The sequence below is a fragment of the Numenius arquata genome, chromosome 19 (genome assembly GCF_964106895.1).
Source record: "Numenius arquata chromosome 19, bNumArq3.hap1.1, whole genome shotgun sequence".
NCBI classification, from domain to species: domain Eukaryota; kingdom Metazoa; phylum Chordata; class Aves; order Charadriiformes; family Scolopacidae; genus Numenius; species Numenius arquata.
The window spans coordinates 12400426-12418214 of record NC_133594.1 but is presented as its reverse complement, the minus strand read 5'-3'; the positions used below and the strand labels follow the sequence as shown (position 1 = coordinate 12418214).

The 17789-nt window shown below is 38.5% G+C and overlaps 2 protein-coding genes across 7 annotated transcripts in view; both read right to left on the bottom strand.

The window, feature by feature from the left end:
- Positions 1 to 1233, bottom strand: LOC141473791 (beta-1,4-galactosyltransferase galt-1-like). The gene has a single exon (XM_074161397.1). The coding sequence runs from the start codon at positions 1231 to 1233 to the stop codon at positions 1 to 3; it is 1233 nt and encodes a 410-aa protein (XP_074017498.1).
- A 7280-nt stretch (positions 1234 to 8513) lies between these two features.
- RALGPS1 (Ral GEF with PH domain and SH3 binding motif 1) overlaps positions 8514 to 17789 on the bottom strand; it is a 96485-nt gene continuing 87209 nt past the window's right edge. For 4 of the 6 annotated variants that reach the window (XM_074161343.1, XM_074161345.1, XM_074161346.1 and 1 more), the window contains 5 exons: positions 15913 to 16018; positions 14992 to 15084; positions 14713 to 14818; positions 13538 to 13629; positions 8514 to 12326 (listed from right to left, as the gene is read on the bottom strand). In XM_074161343.1, the coding sequence (XP_074017444.1) occupies positions 12297 to 12326; positions 13538 to 13629; positions 14713 to 14818; positions 14992 to 15084; positions 15913 to 16018 (427 nt within the window). In that variant the 3' untranslated portion in view covers positions 8514 to 12296. Of the gene's footprint in view, positions 12327 to 13537; positions 13630 to 14712; positions 14819 to 14987; positions 15085 to 15912; positions 16019 to 17789 lie in introns of all 6 variants that reach the window. The other 2 variants (XM_074161344.1, XM_074161348.1) reach the window with 2 other exon arrangements.

Genomic DNA, 17789 nt, shown 5'->3' with positions numbered 1-17789 from the left:
TTACAGTACGGTTTGACTTAGCACCTTGTTAACATTCATGATTAATGATGAGTTATATCTCCACAGTGTTGTATCCTTGATGAGGGATTCTTGGGGAAGGTTTCCTTGAAGGGGTACCCGACAGTGATAAATGAGGGCAACATCCATGGGAACGCTCACACTGTTCCCATAAGCGCGTAGGACAGAGTGGACTGAAGTCTGAATCACCTTTCGTGGATCAATTATCATTTTCCTGGGATTGATTACATCTTTCCTGTCAGGCTCTCTGTGAACATGCTGTAATATGTTAACACCCGGCACAGTATTCCAGGACGAAATGTTGAACATGTGAGTAGACATGGTTTCTGGGAAGATATGGTTCTCAAAGAGGAAAACACCAGTCCCTGGGTTTTGCTTCTGAAGACTGCTCATCATTGTTTTCCAGTCTGGGTGTGTAAGGGGAAGAATTATTTCATCAACATCATTAAGAATCACAAACTTGCTCCTCTGCATGTTACGGTATATACAGTCATTTAGCGCTGTGATTTGTCCATAGTAGCCAATATGTGTTCCATCTTGCATGAACTGCCATTCAGAAGAAACCTTGAGGTGTGAGTTTATTGGCCAGGGAATTATCTCTACGGTTCCTTCTTCCACATAAAACTTTAAGACTTTTTCCATCAGATGGCTGCAGTTGTTCTTGTAGATCACCACTTTCTGTACCCCAAGAATCTTGTACATTTCTACACTTTGTATAAACTGCAAGACGTTGTTGTAATTTCCAAACATGGCAGAGATGCACACAGTGAAGTCAACAGAAAAGGTCTCAGCCTTGCGGTTTCTAATTTCAAACCTTGGCAGCTGGTCAATATTTCCATGTGGAGACTGATGAATCGATATGTGTGTTGGATCGCAGTTTTCAGGTTCCAAACAAACTATATCTGTTGCACCGTAAGGGAATCCAAACCTATCTGAATGAATATCAATTTTTGCTTTTGATACATATATCTTTCCATTGGGCTGACAGCAGAACCAACAGTATAGTTGTTTTACTTCTTTATGGTGCACAATCCCGATCACACGAGTGACTTTGCTTTCTCTGTCATCAAAGTATGGGGATATAATAAAAGTTCTGTTATCTTTTAATGCTGTTATTGTGCTATTGGTAATTTTCCCTCTACATCTACTACCTTCTTGAATTATTTTTGGCAGGTGAGAAAGTTTCTGTAACCTAAGATAAGAAAGTGTGACCATTGATGTTAGAGTAATAATGCACACAGCAGCAGCAAAGTAAGATTTTTTCCCTCCACACAACATTTTGAATGTATCTAATGTGGATGTAAATTTCTTTGTCCTTGCACTTTATGCTGCCGCATCTGCAGAAAAGAAAATATGTAATATGAGATAATACTGACTTATGATCATTGCTCAAGAATTTCACAAGCAAGATGGGGAGCAAATCTCTTTCAGTCTGCACTGACTTAATTGGAGAGCCAGCTACTGTGCTTTTATGAAAAATCAATCACAGAACACACCTTTAATGGGATGGATAATACTGTACGTGACACAGAATGCCTCTATATGTCAAACGTGTGGAACAGTTTCAGTACATGGAGGGTTCTGTGAGAGAATACGATAGAGGCCTATATACAGGAGAACAAGGAGCCATTATTCATTATTTTCTGTAATCCAAATTTTAGAACATCCAATTAAATAATTAGGCAGTAATTTTAAAATCAAAACAACCCCCCTTTTTTTTTTCTCCCCTACCTAGTGTGTAGGTAAATTATACACCAAAAAAACCCCTCAACAAGACTGTTCACAGACAAGGTAGGGGCAGATATATAAATTAAATGTATACAGAATTAATCAATTTCATAAAAAATATGGCAATTGGGGATTGTACATGATGGTCCAGACACAACCTCTAATGCAAAAATTCCCTAACTTGCAGTTCACCAGATGGGACAATACATACAGGGGAAGATCAATTCACACAACTCAGCAGAAGACAGGTGAAATCTATGGGGGTATAAAACTTATTCTCAGTTATCAGCTCTCCCCTGCTTAGCACTGTACAGGGCAGGGCTTGCAGGGAAGGTCACCTCACACTGTGCTCGCTGGAGATCTGGGCCCCCTCACACTGCATTAATCTGGCTCAGCTCCTGGCATGGTTTGGGCATCTGCAGGAACGGATTGGCATCCCCTGGGCACCTGGGTGGCCAAAATCATTAGCAGCACGTTTCCTTGCAAGTGTTAATGCCTGACAGGGAGCTCAGGGCACTCTCCAGCAGTAACTTCTGCAAATGGGGCTCAGATGAAAGTTTCCTCTACAAACTCATCTTTAGGCATCCAGATATGAAGCAGTGAGGTGACAGCAAGTCTCTTCAAAGACTGCTTGTACCACAGAGATTCTTGGAAGAAGAGCGCCCAGATTAATCAAATTCATGTTTGATCAGAAAATGGGACTAGTAGAAGAGAGTGTCTCTGACTGCCAGTGAGAAGTGTGGGGTAAAATGCCAAGATGGAATAAACTATGATTCTATCACACAAGATGAAGAAAACGTTTCTAGTAGGCATGCCATTGCTGCACAAAGCCAGCTGCTGAGAAAGAAAAATCATATCATTAAAAGACCCAAATTTCTAGGTATATATTTTATAGCTAAAACAGATAGCAATGTTGTTAAGCGTAGCAGATATTGGAAGATTCTCCTATTTCCCGTCCTTTCATTTACTTCTCAAGACTCTTAATAAAATCACTTGCTTAAGTACTTAGTAATCTAGGTATCTTCAGAGAGTGTGCACATGCTAAATATCTAACCATATTTTTTCCAAAGCATATTAGTCAGTCTATTCTAAAATAATAATTAAACCTAATATTTCACACTTTTTTTTTTCCCCATTTCACGCATTGTGTAAAGCTAATTTGAGAGCCTCTATCTCAATACTGTTTTGTGATGGACAAGAAAACTAGCATTTTCAAAGAAAAGTAAGGAATATTCATATCTAGAAAGAATCCAAGTCCATAGTTTTGTTCCAGATATCATAATTAGCAGCTTCATAACTTTGAAGTGCCTAAATTCACTGGCAACTTCACCAATTACTTTGAAAAATTCCCCGAGGGTCTGGTTTTCTGCTTAAACGCAGTATTTCCCAACCAGTAAAATTTAGTTTCTGAATACAGCAATCTAGCTTCTGAACCTCAACTGAGTTTAGGCAAAAAATAATTGCACATGTCTTCAGAGTAACATGCAATATTTTCACAATTGCTCTTCCCTGGAAAAGCAAAGTAAGAAGAACTATGTTCACAACATACCATATGTTAAATATGCCCCATTAACCAAGGCTGATGTGATTTATAGCAACCTTTCCCAGCTACCAAGAAATTGGTTTACAGACTAGAACTGTCATAGGGCACCAGAAATCTCACTACATGGCACCAGGCACAAAGCAGAACACCAGCAGACACTGACTCTTCTGTCTCCGAAACGCAGAATCGCCCCCAGAAGTCCTTACAATTTGGAGCAGAACTGCAAACACATGGTGAGAGCCTGCTACTGTCCTACAGCTTTCTGCTTTTGTGACTAAGAACAACTCCAACTTTGCAAGTCTTTTTACTAAACATTCTAAAGTCAGACAAAAAATTTTCCTCTGAGCATTCTTATTCCCAGGTTGTTACGTATTTTAGCATTCTTACAACAAAGAGTAGGTCAGATTGAACACTTTTTCCTCAGTTTTATCTATTTATGACTTAAAATATTGTTCAGCCTTATAGAATAAATAGTTTTTACTAAAGAAATCTTAAAACATGTCAACATTAAATAATACAATTAATTTAGTACCTGTTATTTCTTCTGCTTTTTCTAGCTATAAATAATGAATGATAATATATATATATCTTTTCAACTGTGTTTTGAACACTGAACATTTGAAAGAAAAAAGTACCTTTTAAAGCAGATAGCTGAGTGAAGTTCTGTTCAGCCCTCCATTTAGTTTTTGCTAAGGTGTAACCTACAAGTTATTTATTCTAACCAGATAAAAACTTAAATATTTCTAAGATAAATCGCAAGAATTGTTCAATATAAAACATACTGAGGGAAAAAATGCTGGTACGTTACCTAAGACGTTTGCCGACACATTTTATTTTAGATGGTTGGTGTTCTTTAATGTCAGGAACAGCAGCCACACCTACCAGAAAAACAAGTTTTCCCTCTCTTGAGCAAGGCATACAGTTGCCTCCCAAGACCTAATTTAAATTATAAACTTGAGTGTGGAGTTGTTGAAGCAAATCGAACCTAGGTGCTGGGGTGATTTTTTTTAAGGCCACTTAAGTTTCCTTCTGGAAATGAATCCTGCATATCAATATATCCACAGCTCACACACACACTTAAACAGAACCGGAGAAATATACTAAGTATCTGTATTTCTTAGGCAATCATTTCTTTAGTACTATAGGCCTAATTTATATAGGTAAATACAGATTCTGATGAGGAACTGTGGGGGAGATCTGACACACCAGCAGGTTCTAGAAGCAGAGAAAAAGAGCAAAATATAGAACTCGAGACACATCAGAACACAGAATCTTAAAGAAAATAAATATGTAATTATTTGAGGAGTGAAGTTCATGGTTTCCCAACACGACTCATGAATTTTCATCCTCTGAAATTAACTCAGATATGTAGTCAGATTAATGAGGAACACTACATTTATATTTATATTTTTATTTTAATTTCAATTACTATTCAAGTAGAACATGAATACAAGTTATGCAGATTTGCTTTAATACTATATTTAGCTAATGGTATCTACAGCTACTTTGCATCAGTTTGTTCTTTTTCAGTATACCCCTTAATAGCAAAAAGCTTTTCTTCTGCCCTGTTGCATTTATGAACTGCAGTCACATCACCTCCTAGTCTTCTGAGTTGTTCCTGTTTCCTTACACAAGACAGGCTGTTCTAATACCATCTCCTAAGAAATACTCTTCCTTGACCACTTGCTTCAGTGCAGCTGGCCCAGCTCCAATGAATCTCTAGCACAGGAGACCAGAAATCTTGTCCATTTGTATGTGGCAGTGATAAACCCTCACAATTGTTGGAAATTTTCTTTCTTAGCATATGCTAGGATTATATTTTTTGCAGATGCATCACACTGCACAGATACATCTGAGCTTGTCATCAGCTGAAGATTAATACACCTACCCAGTCTCCCAGCCAAGCGCAGTTACACAACCTGTTTTCCTCTGCAGGAAGGTAATAATAAAGAGCTCTTGTCCCAGATCGAAGCAGAGAATCATCGAATGGTTTGCGTTGGATGGGACCTTTAAAGACCATCTAGTTCCAACCCCCTGCCACAGGCAGGGATATCTTTCACTAGATCAGGTTGCTCAAATTGATCACATTTCTCAGTATTTCTTTTGTGGTAGTCTTTCTAAAACCTCGTAAGGACCAAGACTGCACTTAAAAGCTTGCATATACCCTTTTTTCCCCCCTTCCTGAACCAAGGAATTGCTGGTGCCCTCTTTTGCCACAGGTACCACTACGTTCACCACACACTTAGTAAACACTCGTTACAGGTTCTTCAGTAGCTTGCCTGTCTTCTTAGAATTTTGGAATGGAAATTATTCAGTATCACCTTCCAACTGGAATTTTGCTTTCACCTTTGCTGTACAACTTCTATTTTCAGACCTTCTTTTCCATCATCTTTCTTTAACCCTCCACAACTAGCACTGTCCTCACTAAAAGGTGGAACAAACTGCTAATTTAGCTCAAGAGCCACTCCTAGGTTATTATTAATCTCCCCCACGTTATCTACATTGTGGCCTTCCTTTGTAGTTTGTTTTCTTTGCATTGAGACAGCTGAATACCGTTTATGCTGCTCATTTCAGTAACTTCACAATGTCTACATTGCATTTAATTCTTGAAAACTCTCAGCTTGTTACTTTATCTCCTGGTCCAGGGAGAGGAAAGGGGGCAACTGATGAGAGGTGACTGCAAAGTTTCAGTCACTAACATGCAGTATTAGATTCAGTGGTAGAAAAACAGCCTAATCCGTGGTTTATCCAGTGCCTTACTAAAAAGCCACCACTAACAAATAGCCCTATTAATTTATTATTTTTGGAAAAAGTTGTTTTCTATCCTCTGCTTTATGCTTTTCGCCAAAAGTAACACCACAAACCACTGGTGCTTAAATAAAAATAAAAATTCCAAAGACTGACAATCATTTACCATCCTTACCTAGATTTTCTGTTGCTAATCTTTTGATAGCTTATCTTTTTCAATAAGACTTTTTAAAACACCAGAGCCCTTCCTTTCTTACACAATCCAAATTCCAAAGCATATTGTTTGAAGGATTGAGGGCAGAATTATTCCATTATTTGTAAAATATTACTCTAAAAAAATTAAGCTGGCCATTTCTATTCTAAATACAAAGAAGGTAAGCCAGACCAATAGACAGTGTTGCCATATACTTAATTTGTGCCATTAGAACTGACAAACTGCACATTTTCCTGCCCATTTATAAACTTCTCTGTTATAATCTGCTGTACATCCCTAAGCCAAATTTCTCCTATTGAAAACAATTAGAGTTTGTGTCCTTTGAAAACAAATAGAGCAGGAAAAATAAAAATTGCATGACAACATTAAAAAAATGTTATTTCAACTTTTTGTCTTTCACACAGTACTTGTTTTAGCTGGGACAGGGTTAATTTTCTTCATAGTAGCTCACAGGGTACTGTACTTTGGATTTGTGACACACACTGGTATTTTAGTTACTGTTGACCAGTGCTTACACAGCATCAAGACCTTCTCTGTTTCTCGCGCTGCTCTTCCCATCTGTGTGGAGTTGGTAAGAGATACTTATTGTACTGCTTTGTTCAAAGGCACTTACGTTGGCAAAGACTCACTTCATGTAAGATGACATTCCCATGTTGAGCAAATGACATTTGGGCCGTGGGGCCTGAGCCCCGCGCAGCACAGCTTGGGGGGGCTGAGGGCCCAGAGCTGAGCTTCAATGGGCTTCTGGGGGAGGAAGGGTGTGGGGAGCCCAGGCGGGGCTGGTCAGGGCCATTAGGGCAATTAGTGCCCACAAGGCCCGGACAATGCTTTAGAAAGATACTTCCTTTCTAACTGAGGAACAAGAACTCAACATATATACTCATCACATAAGCCAGTTACTTAAAGAGAAAGCAAAAACCACCAAACCACCACCACCACGACAAACCAAACAAATATTAGAAAAAAGGGCTTTCATCTTTAAGGCTTGACATTTACTTTCAGAAAACTGTACTGCAACACCACAGCTACATCAATTTGCTCCAGATACTATGGATTTTCCAAAGGGCTTGTGCTCATGGCTGGAGTCCTCTTCTCCTTTTCTATTGGAACTGTGTCACCTCAGAGATGGAGGTGACTCCAAACTTCTATACTTACCTTTGACTTCCAGTTTCTTCAGTGAAATCTCCATTCTATGAGGACTCTTCTTCTGGCCCCTGTTGTGATGTCAGGAGATGATCAAGCTGAAGGAAGAGTGGGAGTCAGTAAGTCTCCCAGTCTAATCCCTTGTGACTTCGTGTAGGCAATGGGAAGGAACCAGGCAGTTGTCAATTGGACTTTGTACCGATAACGTCCCTCTTTCCCGGCCCAGCTTTCCGTGGTGGCTGCACTAGTTGTTAATGAACTAGAAAGAGAGGAATGTTTGAAGACCTTAAAAAAACATCCTGAAATACACTGACAAGTTTTCAGTGTTTCTGTGGAAATGGAAAGCTCACTGAGTGTTTCTGTTTATTCTGCCTAGTAAAGGGAAGAGAGAAACAATGAAGGTCAGAGACAGGTAAGGGAGACAAAGGGTTCACTTAAAGACAGACACTTGCCCTCTTTTCCTGGTTTCTTACATGTGGGGATGGAGAGAAAAAAGATACACGTAAGAAGGGAAGTTATCAAAGAAGATAGACACTGGTCAACATTTCCACGTTAATCTTTTCAAAGAGGAAGTTCCACTGAACATCCGATTGCCAGGCTGTCGCTGCCAGATATGCCTGGTGGTTCAAGGTTCTGACTGAACCTTGATTTCATCACTGAAATAAGAAAGCAAATTTCAGATTTTAATACCAGAAGATATTACTACATACATCTACACTGATATGCTGTAATGCAGGGCACACCATTTTAGTAGTGGATGAACAGTGGCCAGAACAGGATTTTTTCCTCTTGATTTCAGTGGGTGGAGCTGAGAATCCAAGTGTGTAAATAAAGTTTAATGGTAAATGCAAAGAAATTTACTTTGCTATCCAAGTCAACATGCAAGATTGGCAGCGATAAAACACACTTCTTAGGAAAACAACAGGATAGGTTTGTCTCTACTTCTTTGGACTTTCCAAATCCCACTTGAAAGAACTGCAAATTTGGAGGGTTTTTCAAGTTTCTGTTAGAAGTCTAGACTGTGCAGTATTTTTACTCTTAAATGGCTACACACTGTGCACTATAAAGTCTGTTCAACTGTACATATTCATTCACAAATAAAACATGCTTGCTGCCTTTGAGCTAAAACGTTCCTTTTATACCTCTACTATTCTTTTTCAGAATATTTTATTGTTAACAGCATACATACTCTGCACATTTTTAAACATACAACCAAATGCAATTGCTGTTGAAGTAAACAAACTTTTTTTTTACATTAAAGTATTTAATTAGTGAAACAATCATTCTCAATGTAACAAACTGAAAAATACAGCAACTTGATACAAGACTGAGGTAACAAAATACTTGTCCAAAAACCTAGATTCCAACGCCAGGGTTATTATGGGTGAGACAGGTCACAACAATTATAGAAAGAATCCTTACACAAATGGCATGCAGTGAACTGCTGGAAAATACAGCCAAAAATAGTGCAACAGTTTTCACACAAAACAAACCAAAATGTTGAAATTGGTTTCCATTATAATGTGACAAATAAGTTGCAATTTGAAAACTACTTTCTTTGCCTCATTTTAGTGCTATTTGGAAAAACATGCATTTTGGCACTGAATTACATAAAAATTGCACATTAATAAATTAGTAATATTGCCTACGTACATTTTGTATCTTCACAATTCTGAAAATAGTAATTCTGAGATAACGTTTAATTTTACACAACTATTGCAGTTATTCTCTTTGATGGATGAAAACTTGTATGGTTTGAGGTATTTTTGTGAAAATGCTGTAAAAATACTGCTACTGATATGCAGTATGTTGTATTTCAATAGCAGCTTTCAATTCACATTAAAAGTACCAGATGGCAGCAAATGGTACCAAATGACAGCATAAAACCTCAAATCAGCAGCTACAAACTTTAATATTTAAAAACTAATTTTAAATTGCCATAAGGTATTTTAATAATATTCTTACACTGCCATCTTTCTGATTTTTTTTTAATATTGTGCAGCAATTTCACAACTGTGCTATACTGAAAAGATGTTTACGTGACTATTGTGTAAAACATTTGCTATGTTCATCTTTCTTCTATATAATCCTTTTTACATTCAAATTATAGTACTGTGAGGGAATTCAAGCTACTTTTGACGTAGTTCCAAATTCCAAGGTTTTGAATAGGATTTGAGTTTGAGGACTGAGTAGGATTGAAGGGTTTAATTTCTCCACAGATTCATCTTCTGACAGTGAGAAATGACTTGAGTATCTGAATCACTCATAAATACCGCCTTTCATTCATGCCATGCTGTTCTGGGGCACATCATGGTTTCTGGCAAAGTGGCTTCCTTTCTGTTTGGGAATTTGTTTTACAAGCAATTGAAAACAGACCCTTTTGTAACTTCTCTTACAGGCTCTATGGCTCATAATTTTGAGTAAAAGTGTATTTTTTGAAGCCTACAATGCTCTACCTCTTGTACATACAATAATATATTTAACACTTTAGAGACCCTTACATTCCAAAAGCCATTAAATTCTAAGTGTATACAGGCTCATTCTATTGCTACTGTATCAGTCAGCAGTTATTGTTCTTTCCAAGGGAGGCTTGTTAAACATAACTGGAAGTTGTTACAACACCCATTATTTTATCTCAATTGCAATACGCTGGAAAAAATGTCAGGAATCCTCATCTGTGTTCACTTCCACCACATCACATTAGAAATGAGGAGGTATTTACATGCTTCTAAAACATTTCATGTCAATAAGTGTTCCATTTTAAATTTAGCTTATATTGAAGACAGATCAGGTTATTCCCTTTTAAGGGGAAAAGGCTACTAATAAAGTAACTTCAAAAAAACCCTCTTGACTTGAACAGTTCTGTTTTGGTTAGTGCATCACCATTTTGGTCACTGTTCTGCACATGGTTCAAACCCTATGAAGGCCAGTAACACACAATACAAGTGGTCATAGGTGGCACATTCACTGAAATGGCAGTCCACGTAACGCATCTTCATGAATAATCTCATTGATAACTAATCACAAAAGTCCACAGGTTCAGAATAATTCAGATTATATCATATTCTAACAGTCTGAAGTCATTTACTAGTGACAGGATTTTACATTCAAAAGCTTCTACACCGTCTCTAATGGTATTGGATGCTCTGCCCTTGCAGATACTGATGGTTTTCCTAGTTCAAAGTTGCCTTAATTTAGCAAAAAAGGAGAAAAAAAGATATACGTGTATTTTGCATTACCACTCTTTTCACACAACTCCTGAGCTATCAAAGAAACTTTGTCAACTTCACATACACTTTCACGTGCCCTGGGATCTAAATGCAGTTGTCATCAGGAACTGGTTTCTTGAAAAGCTGGTAGGAATTAGGCTTCATTCTCAGGATTGTAACATAACACTTAAAATAACACAAAAGTTACAGCTGACCTACATTTAACAATACAGGTATTCTTTTGTAGTTGTTGTTGGAGAAGTTTCAAAATCAAAATTTAGAAAAACATGCAAGTCCACAAAATAAATACTCCTAATGCCTAATTAGTTTGTTCTAATACAGGCTCTGTTCAATTAAACTGACTTCCATTTTTTTCATGGTTTGTAAGCGAGAGGTTGGCTTGCAAATTTCTCCTCTATTTCTCCTCATCTTAGGAAACTCTGAAGAAGTTTTTTGGTCATTGATGAAGTCTGAATACTGATGCCTTATGGCAAAAGAATTTCAAACAGAAAAAATGCTGTACTTAGCATGGGAACAGAAGGCCCCTGATCACAGGGGTGGTAGAACACAGCAGGGATACAGACATGGAAGTAGAGAGAGTTCTGTCAGAGGAGGAGGCTCAGTTACATGCTTTTTTTGTTGTTCTCTGGACGCTGGTGTGGAAGCTGCTTTGTACTTGCTCCACAGTCAGACGGTCTTGCCAAGCTTTCAGTGCCATCATGACTTCATAATAGCAGTGCCATGGGCCAGTAGTTGTGTCATAAAGGTGCATCATGTTCTGGAATTGAGTGGAGCTGAGACATCCACAGGAAGACGGAACAGAGACAATGACATGGAATCATTCTGAGGAGCCAGGGCCATGTGATACACGACGCCCAATTATCTGCTTCCCTCTACCACGGGATTTAAGATGAACAACACTCAGACTGAAAAAAAACCCCAAACTTGCAAGCAACTATGCCACTAGTAAGAGAATGAAAGATGACCTTTAGCACAACATAAATTTAACAGCCTTAAATCCATTGTCAGAGTGTTCCCGAGTAACGTAACTGAATGAAAAGAAAACCAACTGTCCTGTGCCAAAATACATTTTTCCCAAATAGCTCAAATGTGAACAGCAGAATGTCCAGAGATTTGATACAAAATCTGAGGCAGCCACATTGCCAAGCAACTCAGTGCACTTAGATTATAAAAATGTTGTTCCACAATTTTCTATTCTAATTGACACTTCGCAGCCAGTTAACACTGTCAATCATTCTGTGCATTAGAAAGAATTGAAACCCAACATGGGCCAAATATTATTCAGTCACACAAAGCAGCTTAACAATAAAAAGAACTGTTTAAAAAAGAACAGGCAGAAGATACGATGCCTAGTTTGTGGTCAAACATCAGTTCATGGCAGTCTCCAACCACAAAAAGTTGAGGGCTCCAGGATCCCGCAGGAGTCAGGATTCATCTTCTGTCCATCTAACTTGTCTGCGTTCACTCAGTGCATGAGACTATATATGGTCCTAAGGACAACATTCACTTTCTGCTTTTAAAAGCTGTGTCAGAATCACTTTCAAGTTATGTAGGAAAGTGCTGAAATATTTGTGGCTGGCTCATGTCAGGAAAACCATTCTCTTCCTCCTTAGAGAACAACAGCCTGTTTCTTCAGTTTGGCACTTGAAGTTGCACCAGGCAGGAGAGCAAATTATTCGAATGACATTAGATTAGCAGGTACCTGGAAAAGATTGTAAATTTTCAGCAGTATAACCCCTCTGAGCCTATTATGGCACTGGGAAACTGCAAGGTTAGAAAATAGAGTGGGCTGATCATTTATGGTCCGATGTGAAAAGTGTGATCAGTTCCAACCAGGCCCAAAAGAGGGCTAACCCCATAACTGAAAGGAAAGATAAAAACTCAAATGATTTTTCTATTCATGAACTAAATCCAGCCAAAGTATTCTAATAAGTCATCAGTATGCACGGGTAGAATGTGTGTGTGTAAAGAAGATTCCCAAGCTGCATCCTGTTTTAGGTCCTATACGGATCAGCATCTTGTTAACATAACCTTTGGAAATCCTTTTAAGAATGCACATTTTCCACAAGAGAAGAATGAGGCTGCTATATAAAGGACAAACATCACATTTCATAGGACACTCTTCAATGGCACTTACAGATCTAGTCATGTAAATCACAGAATCACAGAATCATAGAATGGTTTGGGTTGGAAGGGACCTTAAAGCCCACCCAGTGCCACCCCCTGCCCTGGGCAGGGACACCTCCCAGACCAGCTTGCTCAAAGCCCTGTCCAACCTGGCCTTGAACTCCTCCAGGGATGGGGCAGCCACAGCTCCTCTGGGCAACCTGGGCCAGGGTCTCACCACCCTCACAGCAAAGAATTTCTTCTTCGAGATCTCATCTCAATCTCCCCTCTTTCAGTTTAAAACCGTTACCCCTCGTCCTATCACTACACTCCCTGATAAAGAGTCCCTCCCCATCTCTCCTGTAGGCCCCCTTCAGGCACTGGAAGGCCGCTATAAGGTCTCCCTGGAGCCATCTCTGCTCCTGAACAACCCCCAGCCTGTCCTCACAGCAGAGAGGCTCCAGCCCTCTGAATGCTAGCATATTTGCTTTCTGGGTCATCGAGAAAGCCCATTCTGAAGCAGGGATGGGGTTACCTCACTTGAAGCAGTAAGTGTAGAGGTTATAATGCTGTTAAGGTAACCAAAGCTATAGCTAGACCTGCACAAATCCTGATTTGGTGGAAATTCTGTAGTTTTAAATAATTTTTATTCCTCCCATTGAAAAAATGGGTCAATGTACAAAATGAGGAATTATGTCTGTCCCCACAGGATGGTGTGTGCGCACAGATTGAAAAGAGGTATCTTTTCTAGTAAGGATTTTCTGGAAAATATGAAAAAGTGGCTAGAAATAAGTTTCACAACCTTACCTGAGGCTTGTTGCTTTTGCATGCATCATCCAAATGCTTATGCCATAATATTGCATGAAATCTTGAACCAGTCTGGAACTTGTAAACATTGCCTATAAAATAAGAAAATCAAAGGCTCTGAATTTGCAGACAAATTTTGCAATTTCAAGGGATTCTAATTTCTGCTCAGAAGCCAAAGTCCTGAAGTAAACTGTTAAATTAATTTGCATCTCAAATACTCAAAGACGATGTTGCTCATATAATTTTATCCAGCAGTCCTTGGGTGGAGGGAGTATGAGAACATACGTGGCCTGCACAGCAAAGTGAGGCCAAATTACAGCCACAGGAAAGACCACTTAGGTCACATCCAACTTACTCCTGGCTCCCTTCTCACTGAGGCTGTTGTGGTTATTGCCAAACTTCTTATGAGCGTTTTTGGTATTTGTGAACTTAGTTTTCTTCAATGTCCTATCTCAAGTTTCCTCTATGCCTCATTATTTTGTAAATTGCTTTGTGCAATCAAGTACTTTGTGCATTTTAGTCAAGACCCAAGAGATGCACTTCACACAGCTGATGCAAATCCATGTCCACCACCAAAGTTGAAAACGTGAAAAGTGAAGGAAGCCTCAAAAATCTTTATGTAACCACTCAAAGTGCAAAATAACTCTAGGGGCTTTCTAATCTTTTGAAGTTTTTGAAGTTTAATGAAGGCGGAAGAGGTATTGCAGTTCAAAATTAATTATTAAAAAGTAATTAATAATTACATAAAAGGCTTTTTTTGGTGCATGGTTTGATGTTTGAAGAATCTTCATAATATTCCAATTGGCCTCAGTGTAAGTCAAGATTTGATACTGACCAATTTTAAGAAAGCTATTCAGAAGCTTGGAGATCAGGGTATGCAGGCCATGGACATGCAGCAATCTCATACTGGTTGGGCAACTTCTACAAAACTTATAGTAACTGTCAAGATACAGCAAGACCTCTGTAGGCACCACAGAAGCACCACAGCATATTACAGAAATATGTTCAATTTAATCTGTACCCTCCCTTGAAAATTCTATATTGAAAATCTCCCTCTTCAGTCTTTTATATGAGTGCCACTGCAAGTTCTGTAATCTACAAACTCATTAATAGAGATTAATCTACTTCCTGTCACAGAAATATAATGGAGATAATGTCCATCCTGCAACATCTACCTTTGTCAGGGTTATTTAGCTGGAAAATATCAGGATGCTCAGGGTCATCAGGCAGTGCCACCATCCAGCCCACAATGGAGACTTTTTTACCAGGTGTAGATTTATACTGGAAGAGACAGACAAGTCAGTCACAGCTGAGACCGTACTAGGGATTAACTTTTGACTGTAAAAGTTGTGCAGACATTGGCTCAGCCTGGAACAGCAGGTACACTTCAAACACCCTTCCAGATCTGCTTATGAACACACAGTTCTTGTTTATAGAACAAATTTAACACTTACATGTTTTCTGTCAGTGCCCCTTAAAGATTTTGCTCCGAAGTACAGAAGAGTTGATCCTGAAAGCATAACCCAGTATCTAGTCCATGAGGAGAGCTGAATCAGAAAGGAAAAAAATTAGGAAAAACTCTGCGTATCTCCAACATTTCAAAAAACTATTCACAAGCAAGTCCGAGTGCTAGCAAAGTTAATTTCAGAAGCAAGGAATGGAGAGTTTATAGATAGAGTGTCTCCTAGTGTAAATCAGCCCAGCTACCTAAATTGGATGGTTGGCTGTGAATACAATCCATCTTACTTGGGTAGCTCATAAATATATCAGGACTGATTGCTTCACAGCAAAATAGTGTGCTGCCTTCTACTGGACAGATCTTAGACTGCTGCATTTGATCAATAAAATTTATTGAGATGACATCTCTGCAATTCTTCAAATCTTTTAGCACTGAACAGTAGTTGCACATCAAAAATATCAATGAGCTCTACAAAACAAAAAAAAATTCCAAATGTGTAGGACCAGAGCCATGTGAAACCTGTGAATTTAGCTTAAGTATGAATTCCCATGGCTTTGATGCTATGAGTGGAAGCCCTGCAGCCTTCCCATTTCACCACGGTACTAAATTTCTGCCCTCACAGAAATGCATGTGGATTTATAGAGCTGCTTTACTCTCGCTCTGCTGTCACAACCTAGAGACATTACTTGCAAATGCAGGGAGAAGCAAAAATGCTGTAGATCAAAGGACATACAAAGGTTACAACCCTGTTATAACACAGTTAAAACTTTGAACAGAAAATGACTTTACAATTGATAATAACAAGGAACATTGTCTTGTGCGTGGTATCAAGCTGCAGTTTTAACCTAATCCTGGAAATTAAGACAGCCACTACTGAATAAGAATCACAGGAAGAATTAGAGTTAGAATCACTTACAGTAGGTTTCTTGCCTTCTTTGAGCAATGTTTTTCTTCTTAATGGACCTTCCATGGTAATGACTCCTGTGGAACTACCTAATGTGCAGCTGCAAGCCCCTGCTGGGCTAGAGAGACAAAACATTGCCATATGCATTTGAGCAGACAAATAAGGACAAGAAGCAAGCAATGTAATTTAGCTCTAAATATATTTTTCCTGTATTGCCTTACACGTATTGTATCATCTGACACTTGACTCTATAATATGTATTTTCCAAACCTAGACATCAAATAGGAACCAGGATCTTTGAAAAAAAAAAATCAACAAAAGGTTCCATTCTGGGGCCTTGACATGAAAAAATATAACAAAACAGAATAAATATTGAGGCCCAAAGTCATAGGGAAAACAGACAATTTTCTATTTTCTTCTGGCAAATTACAGAAATTAGCTGGATTTCTGGAAAATTATGGATTAAAAGTTTGGCAGTAAGAGCTCTCACAAATGTAATTTTATCTTAAAATAAACTTTAGCTATCATAAAAGAATGTAGGAAATTACCTTGGCTAATTGGAAAAAACTTGGGAAAACTATGTAACAATGCCAAAAATTTATTGTACAGTGATTAAAATAATTTTTTTCCTTTCCCAGGACAAACATAGAGCTTCCTACATATAACAGTGAGAAAGTGCTACAACTGAAAGAACCCAAGTACAGGCAAAGTTAGAAATGTGAACAGCCATTAAGAACATAACAACCAAAGACTGATTGGCAGGTGACGATCTGTTAGAATTATCTGCTGCCAACCTCTTTCCATCGCCCGGTGATCACAGTCCCGCTATTCTTATAAGGACCAATGAAGTTTACCAGAGCCAACTAAATCACGTCTAATAATGAATACAAGGCAAAGGACATGCATATGACCTACCACTCAGTTGTGAGAGGAACACTATTCTGTCTATGAACGAGTATGAGGGCGTCATATAAGCACACACCAGTGGAAGTGATACACACAGCAACACCCTCAAACTGCAAGAACAGCCCCTCAGACTGGCAGGTGCGTCTTCTTCGATTAAACGGAATTGCCTTCCCTGCACTAGTGTGTATTCTTGCCAGTTCTAGTGTTCTGATAAAAGCAGTAAAAGATTCCAGAAAAGAAAGAATGAATGCAAACGTCAGAATTACTTGACAGTGTATAAGTGTAAGAAATGTATTTTAGGGAATAATTCTACTTTGTGGATTTAATAGACTTCTCACATTTTTATCTTCTTATATTTTATATTTCTAGCTTGTATAAGTTTTGAAACAAGTCTACCATGGACACATTAAGAGTGTATTTTCCAGAAACAGGTATAATAGTTGAAATATTGTTCCAGAATTTATTCCTTTGCTTATTTATAATGTATGCACTTTTATTCCTGTCTAACTTCTTCTAACTTGTGCTGCTATCAGATGTTACCAGCTCAAGTAAAACAGCTGAACTTACACATTATATCAAACACTTCTACAAGGGCTAAAGCAAACTCATTTATACAAAATAAAAACTGCCTAGATTTAAACTCCAACTAAATCTCTATATTTACAGAATACGGTTTCAGGGCCCTATTTTCTTTACTGTTCATATGTACTCCTTCACTTCACATATGTACTTCTTCACTTGTTCATATGTACTCCTTCACTCCCACTATCACAGAATTTATGAAGTCCACATCAGGAATGGATGTAATGAATGATTTTTATCCCCCTAACTATGTATAATTTTCTACATCACCTCTCTTTGGGCTGTAAATGGATTACTTGTTTCTGAAAGTCCCTGTCTTAGGGACTAGCAATGCTGGGACTGCCCGCCTCATACAGCATTGCAGATGTCCCCTCTCTTACTCGGGGTCCAAGCTAACAGTT